Raw genomic sequence first — 18655 nt, 5'->3', positions numbered from 1 at the left:
ATTAAGCACTAACTTGCATTATAATTTTGATAAACAAAGAACAAGGAAATAATGGATATGATGTATAACTAGTACACCCTTAGTTTAGGGCTTAGGGAAATTAAAGAAGAATACATACGTATGAGTATATAATACTCCTTACTTCATGTATTTATATACCAAGATCAATAACAAAGAGTATGTTGTATTATTATAACTACTAGAGGATACGAGTAATAGCAATCTATCCATGCTAAAACACAGGATATATTATTAATTGAATATATCAATGATTTGAATTTATTACTACGCACGGTGTTATTAGGAAAAGAGGAATACTACGTATGAGTAGTATATAACACTCCTTACGTACTCCATGTAGTTATATAACAAGGTATAACATATTAACATGCAAGAAGCCAAGGACTCAAGGATTGTAATATTACGATTTACAAATTAGAAATCAACCTATCTTATAAACTTGTAGAAAAATTCCATTACGAATTAAGTATTAGAAATAATAACGTTTGATTTTCAACATCAAAATTTATCTTCTTGTGATCTAAAAAAAAAAATTAAATTTATTATTAATGATCTATTTAATTTGTATGCTTTGAAACATAAACCAGCCACTCAAGTAGAATTACTTCAAAAGACAAACATTATTGTAGTTTACAATTATAAGTTTCTTTAGCGATAGAAAAACCGACAAACATTTTCTTAAAAAAAGGAACAATTTAGGGCCTGTTCACATTTACTTAATTTCAGTTCACTTCAACTCCAATCAGTTTAGTTCAGTTTAGTTAAGCTCCAATTAGTTCAGTTCAGTTCAGCTCCTAATTTCCCTCTCTCATAAAATATTAATTTCAGCTCATTTCAGTTCAGTTCAGTTCAGCTCCAATCAGTTTAGTTCAGCTCAATTTAGTAAATGTAAACAGACCCTTATTTCTTAAGCCGATAAGTCGATATGCTGATGAAATTATAATCAATCTAACGGATGAGATTGAATTATATGGTTATTGTTTGAAGCAAGTAATTTATTAAATAAGGTGCTTAGTTGCTTACTAACAAAATATATAAAATAAGTTAAGGCGCTTGTCGGGTAATAAGAAAGAAAATAGTCATTTTTTTGCGACGGAATTCTCCCCAGTCCACATTCATTGTCTTTGTCACAATATAGTTTTATGGGATTGGTTTTTTGTTTTATACTAAACACATTATTTTATTTTTTTAATTAATTATTAATCACCATTGTTTTCTAACAATTTAGTAAGTAATCAACCATAGTAGACAATATTATATGCTTATTGTTAAAAATTAATTATTTACATTTTTTTATAAGTATATATTTATTTATTTATACAAGTATATAGTATGCTATTCCTTATAGGCTTATATACAAGAAAAATGGTTGAATGACAAAATCTTATTGACATTTATCTTTTTTTTTAAAAAAAAGTCAATTTTCAAATAAAAAAAAAATTAAAAAAAAAGAAGCTAATTTTTTTTCCGCAATACTTTAGTTTGCTGCGTATGGTTGTTCACTAGTTCAACGATAATGAAGAGAGATATGGCTATGCATCCTTAAGATAGGAGAACAAATAATATCCACAATATGCCATGCACTAGCGTCTGCTGTCTCATTACTCCTTAACAAGAAGTTTTGAACCGATAAGTACAATAAATTTCAAGTGCCGCCCTGTCTTACTTAGAAAAATAATATTATTGCGAGTTTTTGTTATTATATTAGATGTCAATCATGTCATCCTTACTCTTTTCTCAAAAAAAAAAAAAATCATGTCATCCTTACTCCATAATACGTAAATGTAGTTAAAATTTTCGTTCTAAGAAAAAAAAAAAGTTTAAATATTCTAAGAAAAAAAGAAGTTAAAATAATATACTCCGTAATCTTTTTTACAAGAAATATTATATGCTTGATCCTTTACATACAAATATACAATAGCCCTTAAAGCTAATTTTTCTAATAAAATACATACTCCTTACAAATGAATGTATCAAAAAATTGGCTTCTTATCTATATTCTATAATAATGATGGCTAATTACATGCAAATTTCAACTTTATGGAAAGTTTAAGGGAGAAAACGCGTAATAGTAAAAAGATACAAGTAGATAATTACAAGCTGCCAAGCTAAGCTAGCTTAGGATAGAAAAGGGTTTAGAGGAAAGAGGTGGATCACATCAAGGAAGGAATATTAATAATGTAAACTTATTGTAAGGTGAGAGCTTGGAATAATTAAGGCAATCTAACTGGATTCTGTAACTCGTATGTCATTATTGCATTCCCTTTTTTTTTTTTTTTTCTTTTTTTTTTTTCCATTCTTCTCACCATCACTTTAATGGATAGATCATAATTAACATCACCTACATTATTCCCGTAAAAATTTAGAGCGATTTAATAAGGTTAATAGTCTATATGACTATATAGTATTATTTCGTTCGTGTCAACATTTTTACAATTTTAATTTACTTGCACAAAGTTGTACTACTTTGCTCAAAGAAAAAAAAAAAAAGTACTCCGATCTTCATATTTGCTAAATAGAGGTTAGAAGGATATACTCGGTACCTATTTTTTGGATATAAGGTAAAAAGAAAAAAGATTACAAAAAAGGATTTACTAAGGGTCTGTTCATATTTACTGAATTGAGCTGAACTGAAGTGAACTGAACTGAACTGAACTGATTGGAACTGAACTAAACTGAATTGAGCTGAAATGAATATTTTATGTGAGAGAGAAATTAAGAGTTGAACTGATTGGACCTGAACTGAACTGAAATTAAGTAAATGTGAACAGGCCCTAAATAGCCCACTGTATAATTTTCAGGAAAGTCCTCTCAATTTTTTAAAGAAAATATTACAAAAAAAAGAAGAAGAAAACCCTCAAAATGGCAGCAAATCTCTCACTTTCTTTAATACGTACCACTCAAAATTCTCAAAGATCATGCAAGTAAAGAATTACATGCAAATTTCAACTTTTAAGAAATTTATTTAAAAACAAAACGCGTGACAGAAATAATTAGCTGGAATCAAAAAAAAAAAAAAAAAAAACATTTTAGAAAGAAAGTGAAAATAAATAGTACTCCGTAGATCACATCAAAACAAGGAAAATTAGTCAAATATATGGTAAATTAACTGGATTCTACCAAAGAAAATCTTAATTTCATGGAAAATTTTATAAGCTATTTTCCTTTAATAAAATGATTTCCCCAAATTTTATTTTCTGCTCTATCCTCTTAATTATATGGATAGGATCATAAAATTCTTAAACACACCGCCCTTTTATTGTCTTTATATTATAAATTCTTCAACTATATATTATAAATTTCATACAGTTCACCAATATCTAATTCTCTTACACTATACTTTCTCTCCCTTTTATTTCTCTAAACTTCCTACTACTACATTCATAATATTGCCTAGGATAAGATCATATCATGGATAACTTAGAGAATGTGGAAGATTTAACTTTCTTGTGGAATTTTGATGAGGTTTGTTTATCAAGCACCTTTCTTTTCTTATATTACATTCTTTTTCTTTTTCTTTTTCTTTTTTAATGATTCAATGTCTTGTTTCTTTAGTAGTTACTAGTTAGTTATCCGATCCCGACACAAGGACATTGAACAACCTTATGGGAGGTTGGTAATGGAGCATTGTACCTAGAAATCTAGCATGCTAGGATGTTCTAGTATTGAAATTTCATTTGATTCAATTCGCTTTCGTTTATGAATACTCGTACTTGATGCAGAGAATGTTCTAGCTAGGTTAATTATCTAGTGTTAGTAGTTAGTACACAGTATATCATGTATGGCGGCCGGTTGACTATTTTCCAAGCTTTATACCATCATTCAAAAAATAACCAATTTTTGTTTTTTGTTTTTTTGACTTGAATGGATTTGTAATTTGATAGGTTTATCATGTTGTTGATTTAATCTTTCTCCTAACTTTTGAATAATTATACATGCATGCATGTTCGGATGTACACTTATTTTCCACGTCGAGAAACAGAGGAAACAGAGGATTAATGTTACAATGTAGTCAATGTTATAACCTATGATGTTTTATGTACTGAATTTTATTACGTACGATTGATTTGCAGACCGAGGAAGATCTAAGGATGCAGCTTCTACGTGTGACGAATGAACATGAACAGGCAAGAAAAGAAAAAATTGAAAAGGAAAAACTTAACATGGAGAATGTCAAGAAATTGATTTATCTCTTGGAATTTGCCTACAAGGAAAGAGATGAACTAAAACACCAATTGCGCGTACTTTCGGTGGCCAAGGGCTATAATAAACCCTGCACTTGTTCATTACCATCAACAACGATGACAACAACAACAACAAACACGTTAACAAGTATACCAAATAAACAAGAACAACCTAATATAGGTTCCGTTGTTAGCCAGGTCCAGACTGATTCAAATCCACGCAACCTTACTTCTAATCCTTCAATCACCCTACCAACAAAAGGTTCCGTTATTGGCCAAGTCCACACTGATTCAAATGCATGCAACCTTACCTCTAACCCGCCAATCACTCTACCAACACATCAACAACAATTTGGTACAAATCACCTTAGCCCAAACCACAAAACAAATTTTCATACCATGTCTTCTCAAAGTCCCTTCTTTGATAACAATGCCAACCTCTCGGCTAATAAGGTCAACTCGAGCATGGCTAATTCATCATCGTCCATGGATTCATTCTTCGACGTTGGTTCTTCTTCTGACGTAAGCTACTTAGGTAATTCTGATAACCTAATGAAGTGTACTAACTCAAGTTATGATCCAAGTGTGTTGGACAGTTTAGCACAAGGGAAAAGAAAGCCTGAGAAAGGGAAGCTTCTACAGTCTGTGATTGAGGCAGGTCCTACTCTTGACTCTCTTTTGGTGGCCGGACCACTACCCGAGTGGTCGAATCCACCACAACTAGCGTATGATCCACAACTTCCTCCTGTGCCTGTTTCAATGAGCAAGCGACCACGACACAATGAGACTTTAGAGTACTAAAAATAATTTATATTTTTTATTTGGTATTTATTTTATTGTTTATTTAATATTCGTAGAATAATTCTGATTGGTTTAGTGAAATTAGAATTAGAATGACTATTAAAGTTATTATTGTTATTTATTCACAATCTTTATTTTTCGATTAATTGAAATAAATTTTATTTAGCATTAATGTGTCCATTCTTATATTTGCACCCTGGCTCGTATAGTAATTATCGAGTACTAGATCAAAGTAGAAAATAATTATTTCGATTAGAGGTTATGTTAAATTGTTAATGTATTTGATACACAATAAAATTGAGCGCAAAATTTAATCGTTAAAGACTTAAAGCATATATTGTGATAAAAATCTGCGCCCTTTTAGAGTTTTAGGTCCGTGTAATGTGTAATGTGCATGTGTATGTGTGAGACTCATGTAGTTTGACTATGGGCCAATGATATACTCGGTAGATGGGCCTCAGATATATTTATGGGTTGAAATCGAAAATGGGCCTATAAAAAATGAAATCGAATATGACAAAATTATGATTCAGAATCTGGAATATGAGTATATGACCTTGTACAAGCTAATTTCATATACTGTACTTGCTTGTGTAATTATAGTTGTTTTTGCAAAGAGTGATACAAGTATAACTTTTCTCCTATAATAATAAAAAGATTAAACTGTTTTGACAAAAAAATGGTATGTTTAGGAGGCATTTATGAACATACTAAAAAAACTCAACTTGTTTCTTCGTCACTCTCTTGTGTATCCAACGGATCAACAAGACCCGTCGATGATTCTTGTACATTAGATCCATACATATGCCCCATCTTAACACGCTTGGTTTCCAAGTACCTCCTGTTTTCATTAGTTATAGGTGTTAAGACAGGAACCCGTCCTACCACAGCCAAGCCATAACCCTTTAGGCCAGTGAATTTTGCCGGGTTGTTGGTCATGAGCCTCATGGTTCGAACCCCAATATCCCTCAGAATCTGCCAGTGAAATTTGCAAACATTTTGAGTATAAGATTCAAAGTTGAAAATGTATACACATGCTCATTGACTCATTGTTAAAGAAAAATTGCAATTAGCATGAAAAACTACCTGTGCACCAATACCATATTCACGCGCATCAGCAGCCAGTCCTAGTTCAAGGTTGGCTTCAACGGTGTCATGGCCTTGGTCTTGCAAGTTATAAGCTTGGAGTTTATGTCCTAAGCCAATTCCTCGCCCTTCATGGCCTCGTAAATAAAGAAAAACCCCTCTTCCTGCTTTCTTAATCAGTTCCATTGCTAGAGCTAATTGGTTTCCACAGTCACATCGTGCAGAACCAAATACATCACCTGTTAAGCACTCGGAATGAACTCTTACTAGGATGTCTTGACCATTTCCTATGTCTCCCTATATATATAGGTTGAAGATTAGATTTAGTGCCTTAAAATAGGACTTAGAAATGAATGAACCGAGGTTTTTGAAGAACAATAAGCATCTAGTTAACACCTTTACAAGAGCTACATGCTCAATTCCATCTAACTTGGAGTGATAGCAGTAAGCATCAAATTGTCCCCAATCTGTTGGAACCCTTGAAACCACAGTTCTTTCTACTAATCTTTCCCTTTTTCTTCTATATCTGATACCAATCACAAACACATGAAGCTAGAATGTACTCACCTACAGAAAAATACTCGATAGTGTATAAGAATTAGCTGTGACAAGAGCTGATCATGGCCTCATGGGCTAGGCCACACCCCAATATTGGCGGCTTTATTGGCCTGACTCGCTGACAGTTCATGTCATGTCAACCTTGTTCAATGATCAGCTACAAATATAAATAGGATTCTGTATATTTTACCTAATTAAATCAGTGATGGAGACTATAGGAATGTTGTGCTCCAAAGATAGTTTTCTTAGAGTGGTTAAAGAGGCCAATGAACCATCATCTTGATCAATTATGGCCGAAAGAACTGAAACTGGTCTTAATTCAGCCAACATAACTAAATCAACAGAAGCTTCAGTATGTCCTGCTCTCCTTAGAACCCCACCATTCCTATACTTGAGGGGGAAAACATGACCAGGCCTCCTGAAATCTCCGGGTTTAGAGTCCGGGGATGCAAGTGCAGCAACTGTTTTTGCCCTATCTGAAGCTGATACACCAGTTGTTGTGCCCAGTTTAGCATCCTTAAAGTCCGTAACAAATCAAATTATTTACTCATACAATATAATAACATGCACCTAAATATTTTGGCCCTATCTGTCTTATGATTCAATGTTAAAGCAAAAGCAGAACTGTCCATCTGAGATACATACCACAGTGACAGTGAAAGTAGGAGCAGCAGAGTCTGCATTTTCGCTATCTGGTGACATAAGAGGAAGCTTTAGCCTTACAAGATCATCCCCCCTCATTCCCACCGACACGATTCCTGTTCCATGTTTGACCAAGAAGGCCATGGCTTGGGGACTGACTAATGATGCTGCCATTACTAGATTTCCTTCGTCTTCATTTTCATCATCTACAACAATCACAAACTGGTATTTTGACAGGTTACCAACCATTTTGGATATTACAAAATGCACACATTAACCCTTAATTAAAATTCACTTGGCAATGGAATAATCAAATATGTAACGCAAATTGACTATGTTACACTAGAAGTTATACAAGTACTATTACATAAATCCTATGCATTCATATATTACACCTAAAGGTTCACACATACACTAGTTGATCATGAATATTCAAAGCGAACCATGAGTCACCCCTAGAATGTAAGATCGTCTTATACAAGATTTTGCTATTACGACAAACATATGTGATGATAAAACTAAAGAATTAAAACAGAATGGCGATTTGGTAGGGTAAAAAGCTTTAACCTTTCCTTGTTTCAGAGTGATGAGAGCTTGATCAATAGAAGAATAACCTTTGGCGGGGCAATCAGGATCACCTTCAGCATCACTAACAAAAAAATCAATGGATTCTGAGGTACTTTTAGCACCTAATGTGCTAAAAGAAGCTGAATTATTCAAAGCCCCATTTTGATTTTCGAAATTATATGAACTCTGATCATCAAAGTTAGAAGCCCAGCAACTCAAATTCCACCATCTTTTATTGTGTCTAAAGAACAAAGATCTGGGTAAGCTGAAATTATGTCAAAAAAAGGTGTAAAAAATATTAGCTTGAACTTGGATTAATCTATGATAATACCTTGTTTCAAAAAAAAAAGAAAATACAAAAAAAAAAATCTATGATAATACCTTGATCGAGTGGAAATATTAGGAAATATAGGATGAGTACAGGGGATGGAGCCCATTTAAGTGAGTTGAATGAGTTTACAGCCAATAAGAATGTGTTGCTAAACTAGAGCTTTGGCAAGTTCATGGTTTTCCATATTTTGTTTTCAATTATAAATGTTTTGATAAGAGAAGTCTCACCTCTAGTTTTGGATTGCGTTTTGTGTGTTTGAAGTGGACGATATAGCTATCGAGTTTTGTCTTTTTCATTTACTAACGTAACGTGATTGTTTTGCCAAATTAGTTTTTTGAGAGCCGCAAGGGCGGGTGAAAATTGATCCTACGATCTCTTGAAACTGGAAAGAAAGCTCTAACCACTTGAGCTATCCATCACTCTCTTGTTTTGCCAAAATATGCTATTGTAAAAAAAGAAGAAAACCATATAGTACCATATTGATCCATATCTGTTTATTGGAATTTGCTTTAGTTACGATATAATTTAGGTAATTCTACTTGAACTAATTTCTTCCTTGACAAACTATTATGGAACATAACTTAACGGTTCAATAAAAACTAATATGGAACATAACTTAACCTACTCCCCTTTCCTTCTTCTGTCCTTCGTGAAATTAATAATAATCACAAAACCACACAAAATTTCACGAAAAAACCATAAAATTTCTTATTAAACATTCAAAACAGAATCCATAATTAATTAAAATCTCAAGCCTATATGCGAAAATCACTTATTCAAATACTCCAACCACAGTATCAATTTCTGATAAGTACTCAGCATTCATTTTCCTAATTTGGAGGGGGGAAGAAAATTTCATCTGAAGTCCTTGTTGAGCGGAATTGCTGCTCGATCTCAGCAGGCACCTTGAAGGCGGCTTCCAGCACTTGAGGCGATAATGCCTTCCAGACTGAAGTCTTCCCTGCTAAGTGTGTGAAAACAGGGCTGCAAACACCACAAAAAAAAGTTATGTTAGAAAATCTATCTTGAGTCTCAATAACACAAGGCAACTCAACTAATACAAAAGAAAGGATTCTGTTTCTTACTTTGGAGTAGAGATGATAGAAAACCACTCCAAGCCATCATCATCTGCAATCTTTGAGACAACAAAAAACCGGGGCACAATGAACAGATTGCCTGCTGTGATCCTGGTCTCCAACACCCTCTTACCATCAACCCCGACTACTTGAACTCGACCACTTCCTCTGACGATGTAAGTCACTTGGTAGGCAGAGTCACAAGAGAACCCTGGAGAGCACATAGCTTTGCCATTGAGCCTAACAAGGTCAGCCCCAAGGCCTACCTCGCCCACCAAAGGCAAGTTCTTGGTGTTCAAGACGACCACCTTTCCACCACCTTTGATGTCAACATCCAATGGAGCTTCCTCACAGTTCAATGCCATTCCATCACGGTGTTCCTTCTTGGGTTCAGGCATTTTGTGGGACTCGCTAAGCTTGACAATGCCTTTAGAGGATTGGTTGCTGACAAGGGTCTTGACAACATCTTCAGGCAAGTCCCATGCCCTGCTAACAAACTCGGGTGTGAATCCAGTAAAGATTCCATTAGGACCGGTGAGGAAGAAATCAGTGAATTCACCGCGCTTGTGGGCCTTGGAGGTTTCACCCAAGAAGAGGACGGTTAGTTCGGTGTCCTCTTTGTTGTACCACCAGGTGACCACACCAAAAGGAAGCGCGATTGCATCTCCCTTCTTGATTGCAATCACCTTCTCCTCTTGCTCAGGAAGGACAATTCCAGCTACTCCTTCACCTAAAACACAATCACAAAACATACAAAAGATTTATCAACCACAATTATTTGTAAACATGTTCAGACAAATACATTAAACAAAAGATATTTAACAGCCTCTTGAATCTGATAGTTAATCCTTAATAAATTTAAGGTTGTCCATTGACTAAGCGAGGGAGCATAAATCTGTGTTTACGTAGATTAAACAATTATTTTCATTACATCTTCCCCTAATAATAGGCCACAATTATAATATACTTTGTAGTATGTAGTATCCCTCCAATTATTTAGTTGTTTGTTTTAACGTGCCAATATTGTAATTATAACCAATAAATAATCATAGTATCATACATCTAATATGAATACAGAGTAACACACGATTACATAAAATTAGTCTTAATTTATACTATATGGTATTTCATATAATTTCAAGAAAATATAAAGCACCCATCAATCAAAATCACGATCAATGGACATCGAACAATTCTAAAGATTAAGATCACACAATATTTCTTTCGAAAAACATCCTTTTCAAGGGTGAGTTTACATTAATTATTCAAAGACTGAATGATCAATCAACCAAAATCATTATATTAATTGAAATCAATCAAGATTCAAGAATAATAATCATTTATCCCGACAAAACCCTAAACAATTTAGAGATTATTGGAACCCACAAAGCTATCAACTTCAAGTAACATCAAACATTATTATCATTAAATAATTTATTTTTTACTAAATTGATCACAAAAATTAAACAAAATACAGAACATGCATTGACTTTCGATACAAATTAACACTAACAATGGCTATAATAAAATAATGCGCAAAATCAAATTTCCAAATTAAATTAATCAACATGCATGACACCCACTAACTCAAATCCAAATTACATCATAACAAATCATCAAAATCAATTTTTTAAAAAAGGGCAATCAAAAATCAAAGAAGCAAATTAATAAAGATTGAAAAAGATTATACCTTGAAGAACATAAGCAACTTTAGATGAATCAGAATAACGAGGAAGGGCAAATCCGTATTTTTCAAGGGAAAGCTTAGCAGCTCCAATGTTGCCTTCTTTAAGCATGGGAAGTTCAGAAGGATTCCATGAATGGTAGGAACCACCTTCACCTCCATAGATCTTCTTTGACAATTTTGGGGACAAATCAAGCTCCATTTTTTCTCTGTTTTTTTTATCGAAAAATCAAAACTTTTTTTTGAGGGTTTCTTTTTTTTTGACGAACGTTTTTGTTTGAGAATTGAGTGAGAGAATAGGTGGGTTTAAAGGGTATTTATAGCAAAAATAGGTGATATTAATTATAGGGTGATTAGGAGAGTATAAATAAGGGAATACTTCGTAAGAGATTTTGATAAAAACAGAATAATGGATTATGTTTAGGATTAACGATAAAATCAATTTATTATGCCTCTATTATGAGTCAATATTTGCTTTAATTTATCGGTTTATACTTTTAATAATTAACTGTTACAAATTTAGACTTATAAACAATTTGTAAAAGAAGATAAATTATTATTAATTTAAAATTATGTAATTACCCTTAAGAAAAGAATCACTGGGAACAAGGAAATTGCCCGTACGAATTTTTTAGAATGAGGAAAAGTAATACTCCTATAATAGGTCTTAACTTTTATATTATTAAAATACGAGTATAAGTTAGGAATTGATGTGCTTTTGTGACAATTAATAGGCATATCTAATATATATATATATAAAGGGGAGTTTTTTCCCGAGTTTGTAGAGAGCCACGTAGGATTTTATTTTTTCAGCGCCACGTACGATAATAAATTTTAGTGATAGCCAATTAAATACGAGATTATTAATTTCTTTTAGAATTAAAAAATTTAAATGACACGTAAGCAAAATTGACGAATGATATTTTCCAGTTTGAATTAATTAAATATAAAATATTATCTTTTGATATCAGGAATTTTATTTAAATATTTATATAACAAATTTTAGCACATAAATATATATATATAAAAAAATTATTTTAAAAAATTCAAACAAACCGTGCGATGAACGGGCTTCATCCAGTACTGACTAATAATAATGTTGGTGGAAATGTTCGATTTAATACATTAAAAAAAATTAAAAATTAGCTAAAAATGAATTAAATAAAATAAATGTTCAGAGCCCATTGGGTTGACCCGAACCCAAAACTTTGGGCAAGGGTTGAACATTTCTTTAGGTTGAACTATTTCTTTACGCTTTGAACTATTTCTTTCGCTCTAAAAAATATTATGATATAAAAAATAAATTTATATGATAATTTTTTAGAATTATAATCTAATAATTTTTATGAATAAAATTATAATTCAATTTGTACATTGAAATATTGTTATTTTATCGAAAATAAAACTCTAAACTAACAATTTTATCCTACAATTCTATCCAAATAAAATCATAAACTAACTTTTTTATCTTATAAAGTCTATTTAAATCTATCCAACGTGGCGCGATACTTGGTAAAAAATTAGAATGCCAAGTATCGTTGTCTCGTGGTCTGGTTAAAAGTTTAGCTTTATATATCAGTAATATGATATGATATGATGTGATTCTACCATCTTTGATTTGTCCACATTTACTTGCAAATTAGTGAGGATAATATGCCTTATACGGTGATTTTTTATTTACATTTTTTGTAAAAGTGGATTATACACATCATCCAATATTTACTTTCCAACTTAAAAGGCAACTCTTTACTACTTTTCGAATATGTTTTGGATAAAATTGAAAATGATTACTTTAGATAAGTTAGGATTAATGAAATATAACGATAATGAAAACCATAAGATAAATCGTAGAAATATAATTATGTAGTATGTACTCCCTCCGTTCCATTTTAATGTTCTTGTGTTGGAATCTTTGACTTTTTAAAAAGAGAGGGAATCTCTAAATGAGTAGATTATTAATATCTAATTTTTATATTTTTTGCTAGTGTGAGATAGATATATGCGGTCAAAGATGGGTAAAAATTTGTATCGACTTACGAAATAGGAACATCATTATGAAACGGAGGGAGTAGTATATATGATCACTCAAATTAAGAGCTTGTTTGACATTATTTTTGGTTTTTAGTTTCCTGTTTTTTTAAAAACTTAAAACCAAAAAAAGAAAACAAAAAAAGGTGTTTCCACTTTTCTGTTGTCAGTTTTCAAAATTATTATGATTTTAATAATTTAAAATAATTTTTGATTCATTATGTGACATGTATAATATACTTTTAAAAAATAAAAAAACAGAAAAGCACAACGATGTCAAACGAACCGTAAGTTATATTCCCTTCGTTTTTAAATATTTGCTCCATTTCCTTAAGTTTTTACAATATTTAATTGATTTCTCTCACCAAGTGGATCCAACAATATTAATTTCATATTCTCTCCTTCAATTCTCTCCACTACTTTTTATTTTTTTTTTAATTTTTTTATTGTTTCATCAACCCTACTACCTCCATATTTTGTTACTTTTTCTAATTTCTCCTAAAACCCTGCGTATGAAGAAATAGAGCATGTATTTAAAAACGGAGGAAATATATATATATAAATTAATATTACAGCTCAATTCTTCAATTTATATATATATATATATAAATTTGCAAGTAAATGTGGACAAATCAAAGATTGTAGAATCACATCATATCATATAAGGCATATTAATTTTGCAAGTAAATGTGGAAAAATCAAAGATTATTACGGAGTATATTGAAGAATGGAGCTGTAATATTAATTTCTCCACATTAGTTTTTTTTTTTTTTTTTTAAATAACCTCGCTCCTGTCATTGTTGGTCCCTCAAAAGTCAAAACACACAAATTAGAGCCCGGCCCAAAAGGCGCGATATTATATTATACTCCAGTACAAAATTGGGATACAAAAGATTTACTCTGTACGAGTATTTTATTTTTATTTTTATTTTTTTAAAAGCATTTGACTCTGTATTTTAAATACTGACATGAATTTCAAGATATTTGAAAAAAAAAAAAATTTCTCCTCTCTTGTCTCCGCAATATCGCCGCGCCGGCAACAACGCCTCCCATTGTTTTTACAAGACGATCTGACCGCGGCTTCATCCTCTCTGAGTAATCTCTCCTCGAATTCGATTTTGTTTTTCATATTTTGATGGGAATATAATATAGTGTTTTAATACTAGTGTGATTCCAGTAATCTTAAGATTTATGTTATTAATTATTGAATTCTTTTAAAATTTTGACAAACATTCGAGATTGATTTGGGATTTTCAGGGGTTTTACGTAAAGAGCAACAGCCCATGCCTCCCAAGCAGAAAAGAAAGGTGAGTGTTGTTGAATCTCTCTATTATTGAGACCTAAAGGTCCGTTTGGCATCGTTGTGGTTTTCTGTTTTTTGGTTTTTTGTTTTTTAAAAGTATATTACATATGTTACATAATGGATCAAAAAACATTTAGACTTATTAAAATCATGATAATTTTGAAAACTGACAACAAAAAAGTGGAAACACCTTTTTCTTCTTTCCTGTTTTTGGTTTTTAGTTTTCAAAAAAACAGGAAACTGAAAACCAAAAATGATGCCAAACAAGCCCTAAATTCTTGGGTTTTTAAGTTGTACTCAAAGTTCTTAGTTGTGACGATATTTTATCAACAATACCCTATTGATAGATTAAAAGAAATGTTGTTGACTTGATTGGCAGTTGAACATAGATCTGAATAAAGATCCAAATGAAGATGATGAGAGTGGGGATTTGATTAGTGGGTTACCTGATGATGTGTTGATCTTGATGTTGTCCTTAGTGGATATAAAAACAGCAGGAAGAAGTAGCCTTGTTTCCAAGAGGTGGAGACATCTTTGGACTCACCTCGTGGATCTTGATTTCGACAACCCCGAAACCACTGCTATTGCAAATGCAATGACTACACCATATACTAGTGCAAGATACGGGCAACCCGAAATGGATAAGTATGTTAAGTGTGTTAACCAGGTTATAAATGCAAGTGGAGCTCCATATCTTGAAAACTTCATAATACATTTTCCCTTGAGTACTTTTTATGCTGCTCATATTGACAATTGGCTCAGATTTTCCTTGAGTAAAGAGGTTCGCAATTTGGAGATCAATTTGATGACAGCTTATTCAAGAATCCATTTTTCTAAGATATTTACTACCAACCCTGCCATGCTTGTCAATACTACGCTTGAATCGCTTCACTTAAAATCAGTCACTATAGATGGACCTCTGCTTGAATGGGTACTATCTAACTGTGTTAATCTTCACCGTCTATCGCTTGTTTGCTGCAAGACCACCTCTCACACCCCTTCTAAACTTGTTGTTACATCTCTTAAGCTCAAACACTTGGAGATTTTTTACTCTCTCAACATTCAAGCACTCCATATATTTGCTTCAAATCTTACTTCTTTTCTATTTTTTGAGTCTATTATTCATGTGGAGTATCATAACGTTACATCATTGGTGGATGCTACTTTTGGAGGGCCACATTGCCGTCACATTTTCCATAATTTGGACATCCTATCTGGCTTCTCTTCTCAGCTTCAAAAACTCTCAGTTGAGTGGTGCATGGTTAGTTGCTTGCTATAATACTTCCTATGTTGCTAATTTATGTTACTCAAATTCAAATTATCATGTCAAACACGGGCTCAAGTGACGAGTCTGAGTAACATAGGTTATTAGGGATTTAGGATGCACAGACAAGTATATCCCAAATGCTTTTGATTCATTCCAATTTTGTAGGTACGCTCTGCATCTGCTGGATTTCCAACTTTTGCTAATGTTAAGCAACTGGAGATTTTTTATTTCCAAAGTGATGGCGACTGTTTTTCCTTGGCCTCTTTGATTGAGGCATGTCCTTTGTTGCATACATTTAAATTAAAGGTAGGATGCATCCTCATTTAATTTACTGAGTTATATAAATACCAAGTATGATTTTTGATTACTATTTTTGCTGTTTTTTTTTTTTGAATATTTTTTTTCTATTAAAATGTGTCAACTCTATGATGTAAATTGGATTGCTTCGCTTTAAGCAGTTGATATCTTCATCTACAAAACCTGGTATTGTAGACTATTTTGCGAGTACATTCTCCACACTGCACTTTGACAAGAATTTTTCCTTATCCTTCCAAGATCAATACTTGATCACTTTATACTGTCACAAATTTTGGAATGAAACAAGGTTGGTTTTGCTTTTACCTGTTTGGCCTTTCAAGACCATCTTCTTTTCCGGTTGATGTTTCTATAAGATAAACTCATAAACACAATCTCATGGCAGCCTATAAAATACAAGTGGCCAAGTAGGGAGAAGAATTTTGTTATTTATTGAGGGCTATTAAGCTAAAGAAAAATTTCGTTAGTGTCCGTCCAAAAGATGAAGTTTTGAGTTTTATGTTGTGCTTTTTTATAACTCGTTTGAGTAATGCACTTTTTTCTTTAATGTTGGCATGGCAGGAAGTATTGACATGAGTTTATGTTGGTTTGCAGCTACCCGTGTATAGGACCTTGTTCGAAGGTACAAATTCAGCCCCGAAGGATGCTCAAGTTAATGCAATACGTTCCCATCAGCACCTTAAGACTATAGAGTATGTTGGCTATGGTGGGTGTGCAACTGCTTCCAAGCTTGCACTTTTTCTAACACAGCACGCTTCCATGGTTAGCAAGTTTATTTTTGATCCTCGTCGACCCTCATATGTAAAAAAACGAACCACTGTGTATAGCAGTGAAGATAAGGATAAATTGAAAATTGCGAGAAGCTCTGCTGAGCTGCTTGCGAAATAAATTCGAAGAGATGTTGATGTGGTGATTTTGTGATGGGATGTTTTGAGTCGTTTTATGCTTCAGAATATTATGTGACTGAGTCGTTTGGGAATAATTTTGCATTATACTTGTCTGAAATTTACCCAGAACCCTAGGAATTACTCGTATAATTTATCTCAATGAGATGTACATTTTGCTCCTAGTATAATTTATCTCAATGAGATGTACATTTTGCTCTCTAGTCTTTGTTTATCTAGGTGAAACACACTTTTTGTTTTGACATTTTTATAGTCCATACCCGAATTCCTTTTCTGGTTTTGTTTATAATACTTATTGTTATTATTTTGACCAGAAAACTACCTTTGGGCTTTGGCAACAAACCCATAGTCCGGCCCATAACACTGCGAATAAATTACAATGGGCTTGGATCCAAGTAATCAAGATGGGTGGGCTGAGATTTGTCTGAGAGGCCTGGGCTTGAGTACTTGACCCATTGGCCATTATCAGAACTGTTGGTGAATGAGCTCTGGCCAATTTGTGAAACTTTTCTCCCAACTCCCAATTCTTGAACTTTAAGATATAAGTTGCGAACTTGCGACACATGTTATGTCTCAAAGTATTGTGTGAACGATGTCAAAAAAAAAAAAAAAAAAAAGTATTGTGTGAACTCTGCGATAATATTTACCGCTTTTAATATGGCCGCACCCAACCTTAGGTCTCATGAGAAAACGCCCAAGTTTTTCATAGAAGGTGGCCACTTTCACACTCACATAGGTTATTCCATCAAGTCTATCAAATAGACCACCCTGGGATATGAAATCATTAAGAGTGTTTGCTCATCCTCTCAAAATTAAAGCAATGGATTCATCAAATTTGTCTCTATATGACCACCCAAATATTGGGTTATGAAATAAAGTTTAATTAAATCTAACCTTCTCATAACCAAAAATGGTGAATTCCTCAAGTGCGCCTCAATCAACACTAACCTCATGGGTCTTTAATCCATTAAAAGTCCAAAAATTCAACCTCATTTAAGCATCACAATGAAAAATATGCCATAACGATAGGTAACTAATGCTTATAACCACAATGAGTGGTTTTAACCCGATCACTCTTGTATTTCATAAACTATCAATGATCATCCTATGTCCTAATCTTCTACTATAGTGCACAACATTCACAACTATAAATTTTCCTTAGGAAAAAATACAACAAGTATTTAAGTAATTTTCAAAAATATAAATTCTCTCGGGATATGATGACACATTGGTTTTAAATAATTTAGCCACTTTGTTCTAAATTCCACCAATTTTAGAGCACTAAAGTATATTGGACGACATATCATGCAATTCATTTTAGTAAACTTCACTTGTCAAAAATAATCCTCGAAAGTGACATAATCACTTTAGTGAACAATTTCCATCATTTTAAACACTAAATTTTCATTAATAGAAATTTGATTCACAAGAAATTCTCAATGCACTTGTTAAATTTGGGAGTTTAAGATGGGAGTTTAAGATTGAAGAGAGGAAGAGAAAGTGAGTATCTTATTATTGGTAGAATGAAAAGTTGGATACAAATCACTATTACATGTATTTATATACTACTAAACCTACACTACTAAACTATACAAGTATATTACAAGTATTTTCAGTTTAAAGACTTGAAGTGAGCTAACCCCTGGAATCTTGCTTGCTGACTGCTTACACATTATACCACCACTCAATATCCACAACAACCAATCATATAAAACTACATCAAAACAATCCCAAATTGATGTAATCAAGCCAACATCCAATATCAACCTACAACTTGCACTACACCACTGCCACAGTTCAATTCATACCACATCCAAATCGACAACATTGTATCAAATGATTCTCAACAGTACCATCTTCAAGAATAACAAAACGAACCACCAAACT

At 32.7% G+C, this 18655-nt stretch overlaps 3 protein-coding genes across 3 annotated transcripts; 1 reads left to right on the top strand and 2 right to left on the bottom strand.

Annotated features, from left to right (window-relative positions):
- Positions 1–5528: 5528 nt before the first annotated feature.
- Positions 5529–8403, bottom strand: LOC145616524 (monofunctional riboflavin biosynthesis protein RIBA 3, chloroplastic-like). The gene is made up of 7 exons (XM_081671262.1): positions 8241–8403; positions 7860–8124; positions 7296–7514; positions 6841–7166; positions 6489–6618; positions 6093–6389; positions 5529–5981 (listed from the first exon to the last, which is right to left on the bottom strand). The coding sequence occupies exons 1-7, from the start codon at positions 8294–8296 to the stop codon at positions 5727–5729; spliced, it is 1548 nt and encodes a 515-aa protein (XP_081527388.1). The 5' UTR covers positions 8297–8403; the 3' UTR covers positions 5529–5726.
- Positions 8404–8919: 516 nt separating this feature from the next.
- LOC145617755 (11S globulin seed storage protein 2-like) lies at positions 8920–11262 on the bottom strand. Its single transcript, XM_081672505.1, has 3 exons — positions 10957–11262; positions 9276–9996; positions 8920–9174 (listed from the first exon to the last, which is right to left on the bottom strand). The coding sequence occupies exons 1-3, from the start codon at positions 11150–11152 to the stop codon at positions 9021–9023; spliced, it is 1071 nt and encodes a 356-aa protein (XP_081528631.1). The 5' UTR covers positions 11153–11262; the 3' UTR covers positions 8920–9020.
- A 2999-nt stretch (positions 11263–14261) lies between these two features.
- Positions 14262–16751, top strand: LOC145616135 (putative F-box/LRR-repeat protein At5g02930). The gene is made up of 4 exons (XM_081670835.1): positions 14262–14285; positions 14661–15542; positions 15714–15821; positions 16458–16751. Exons 1-4 carry the CDS (start codon positions 14262–14264, stop codon positions 16749–16751), a joined length of 1308 nt encoding a protein of 435 aa, XP_081526961.1.
- Positions 16752–18655: the final 1904 nt, after the last annotated feature.

This window comes from Chenopodium album, chromosome 26 (assembly GCF_948465745.1).
Source record: "Chenopodium album chromosome 26, dcCheAlbu1.1, whole genome shotgun sequence".
Classification (NCBI taxonomy): domain Eukaryota; kingdom Viridiplantae; phylum Streptophyta; class Magnoliopsida; order Caryophyllales; family Amaranthaceae; genus Chenopodium; species Chenopodium album.
This window is presented reverse-complemented; position numbering and strand designations above follow the sequence as displayed.

Coding starts and splice junctions, on each gene's coding strand:
- LOC145617755 (XM_081672505.1), bottom strand. CDS start 11,152: ATGGAGCTTGATTTGTCCCCAAAATTGTCAAAGAAGATCTATGGAGGT. Junction 9,997..10,956: donor AGTTGCTTATGTTCTTCAAG/GTATAATCTTTT, acceptor ATTGTGTTTTAG/GTGAAGGAGTAGCTGGAATT. Junction 9,175..9,275: donor TCTATCATCTCTACTCCAAA/GTAAGAAACAGA, acceptor TGGTGTTTGCAG/CCCTGTTTTCACACACTTAG.
- LOC145616135 (XM_081670835.1), top strand. CDS start 14,262: ATGCCTCCCAAGCAGAAAAGAAAG. Junction 14,286..14,660: donor CTCCCAAGCAGAAAAGAAAG/GTGAGTGTTGTT, acceptor CTTGATTGGCAG/TTGAACATAGATCTGAATAA. Junction 15,543..15,713: donor TCTCAGTTGAGTGGTGCATG/GTTAGTTGCTTG, acceptor CCAATTTTGTAG/GTACGCTCTGCATCTGCTGG.
- LOC145616524 (XM_081671262.1), bottom strand. CDS start 8,296: ATGGGCTCCATCCCCTGTACTCATCCTATATTTCCTAATATTTCCACT. Junction 7,167..7,295: donor CTACTTTCACTGTCACTGTG/GTATGTATCTCA, acceptor ACGGACTTTAAG/GATGCTAAACTGGGCACAAC. Junction 5,982..6,092: donor AATATGGTATTGGTGCACAG/GTAGTTTTTCAT, acceptor TTTCACTGGCAG/ATTCTGAGGGATATTGGGGT.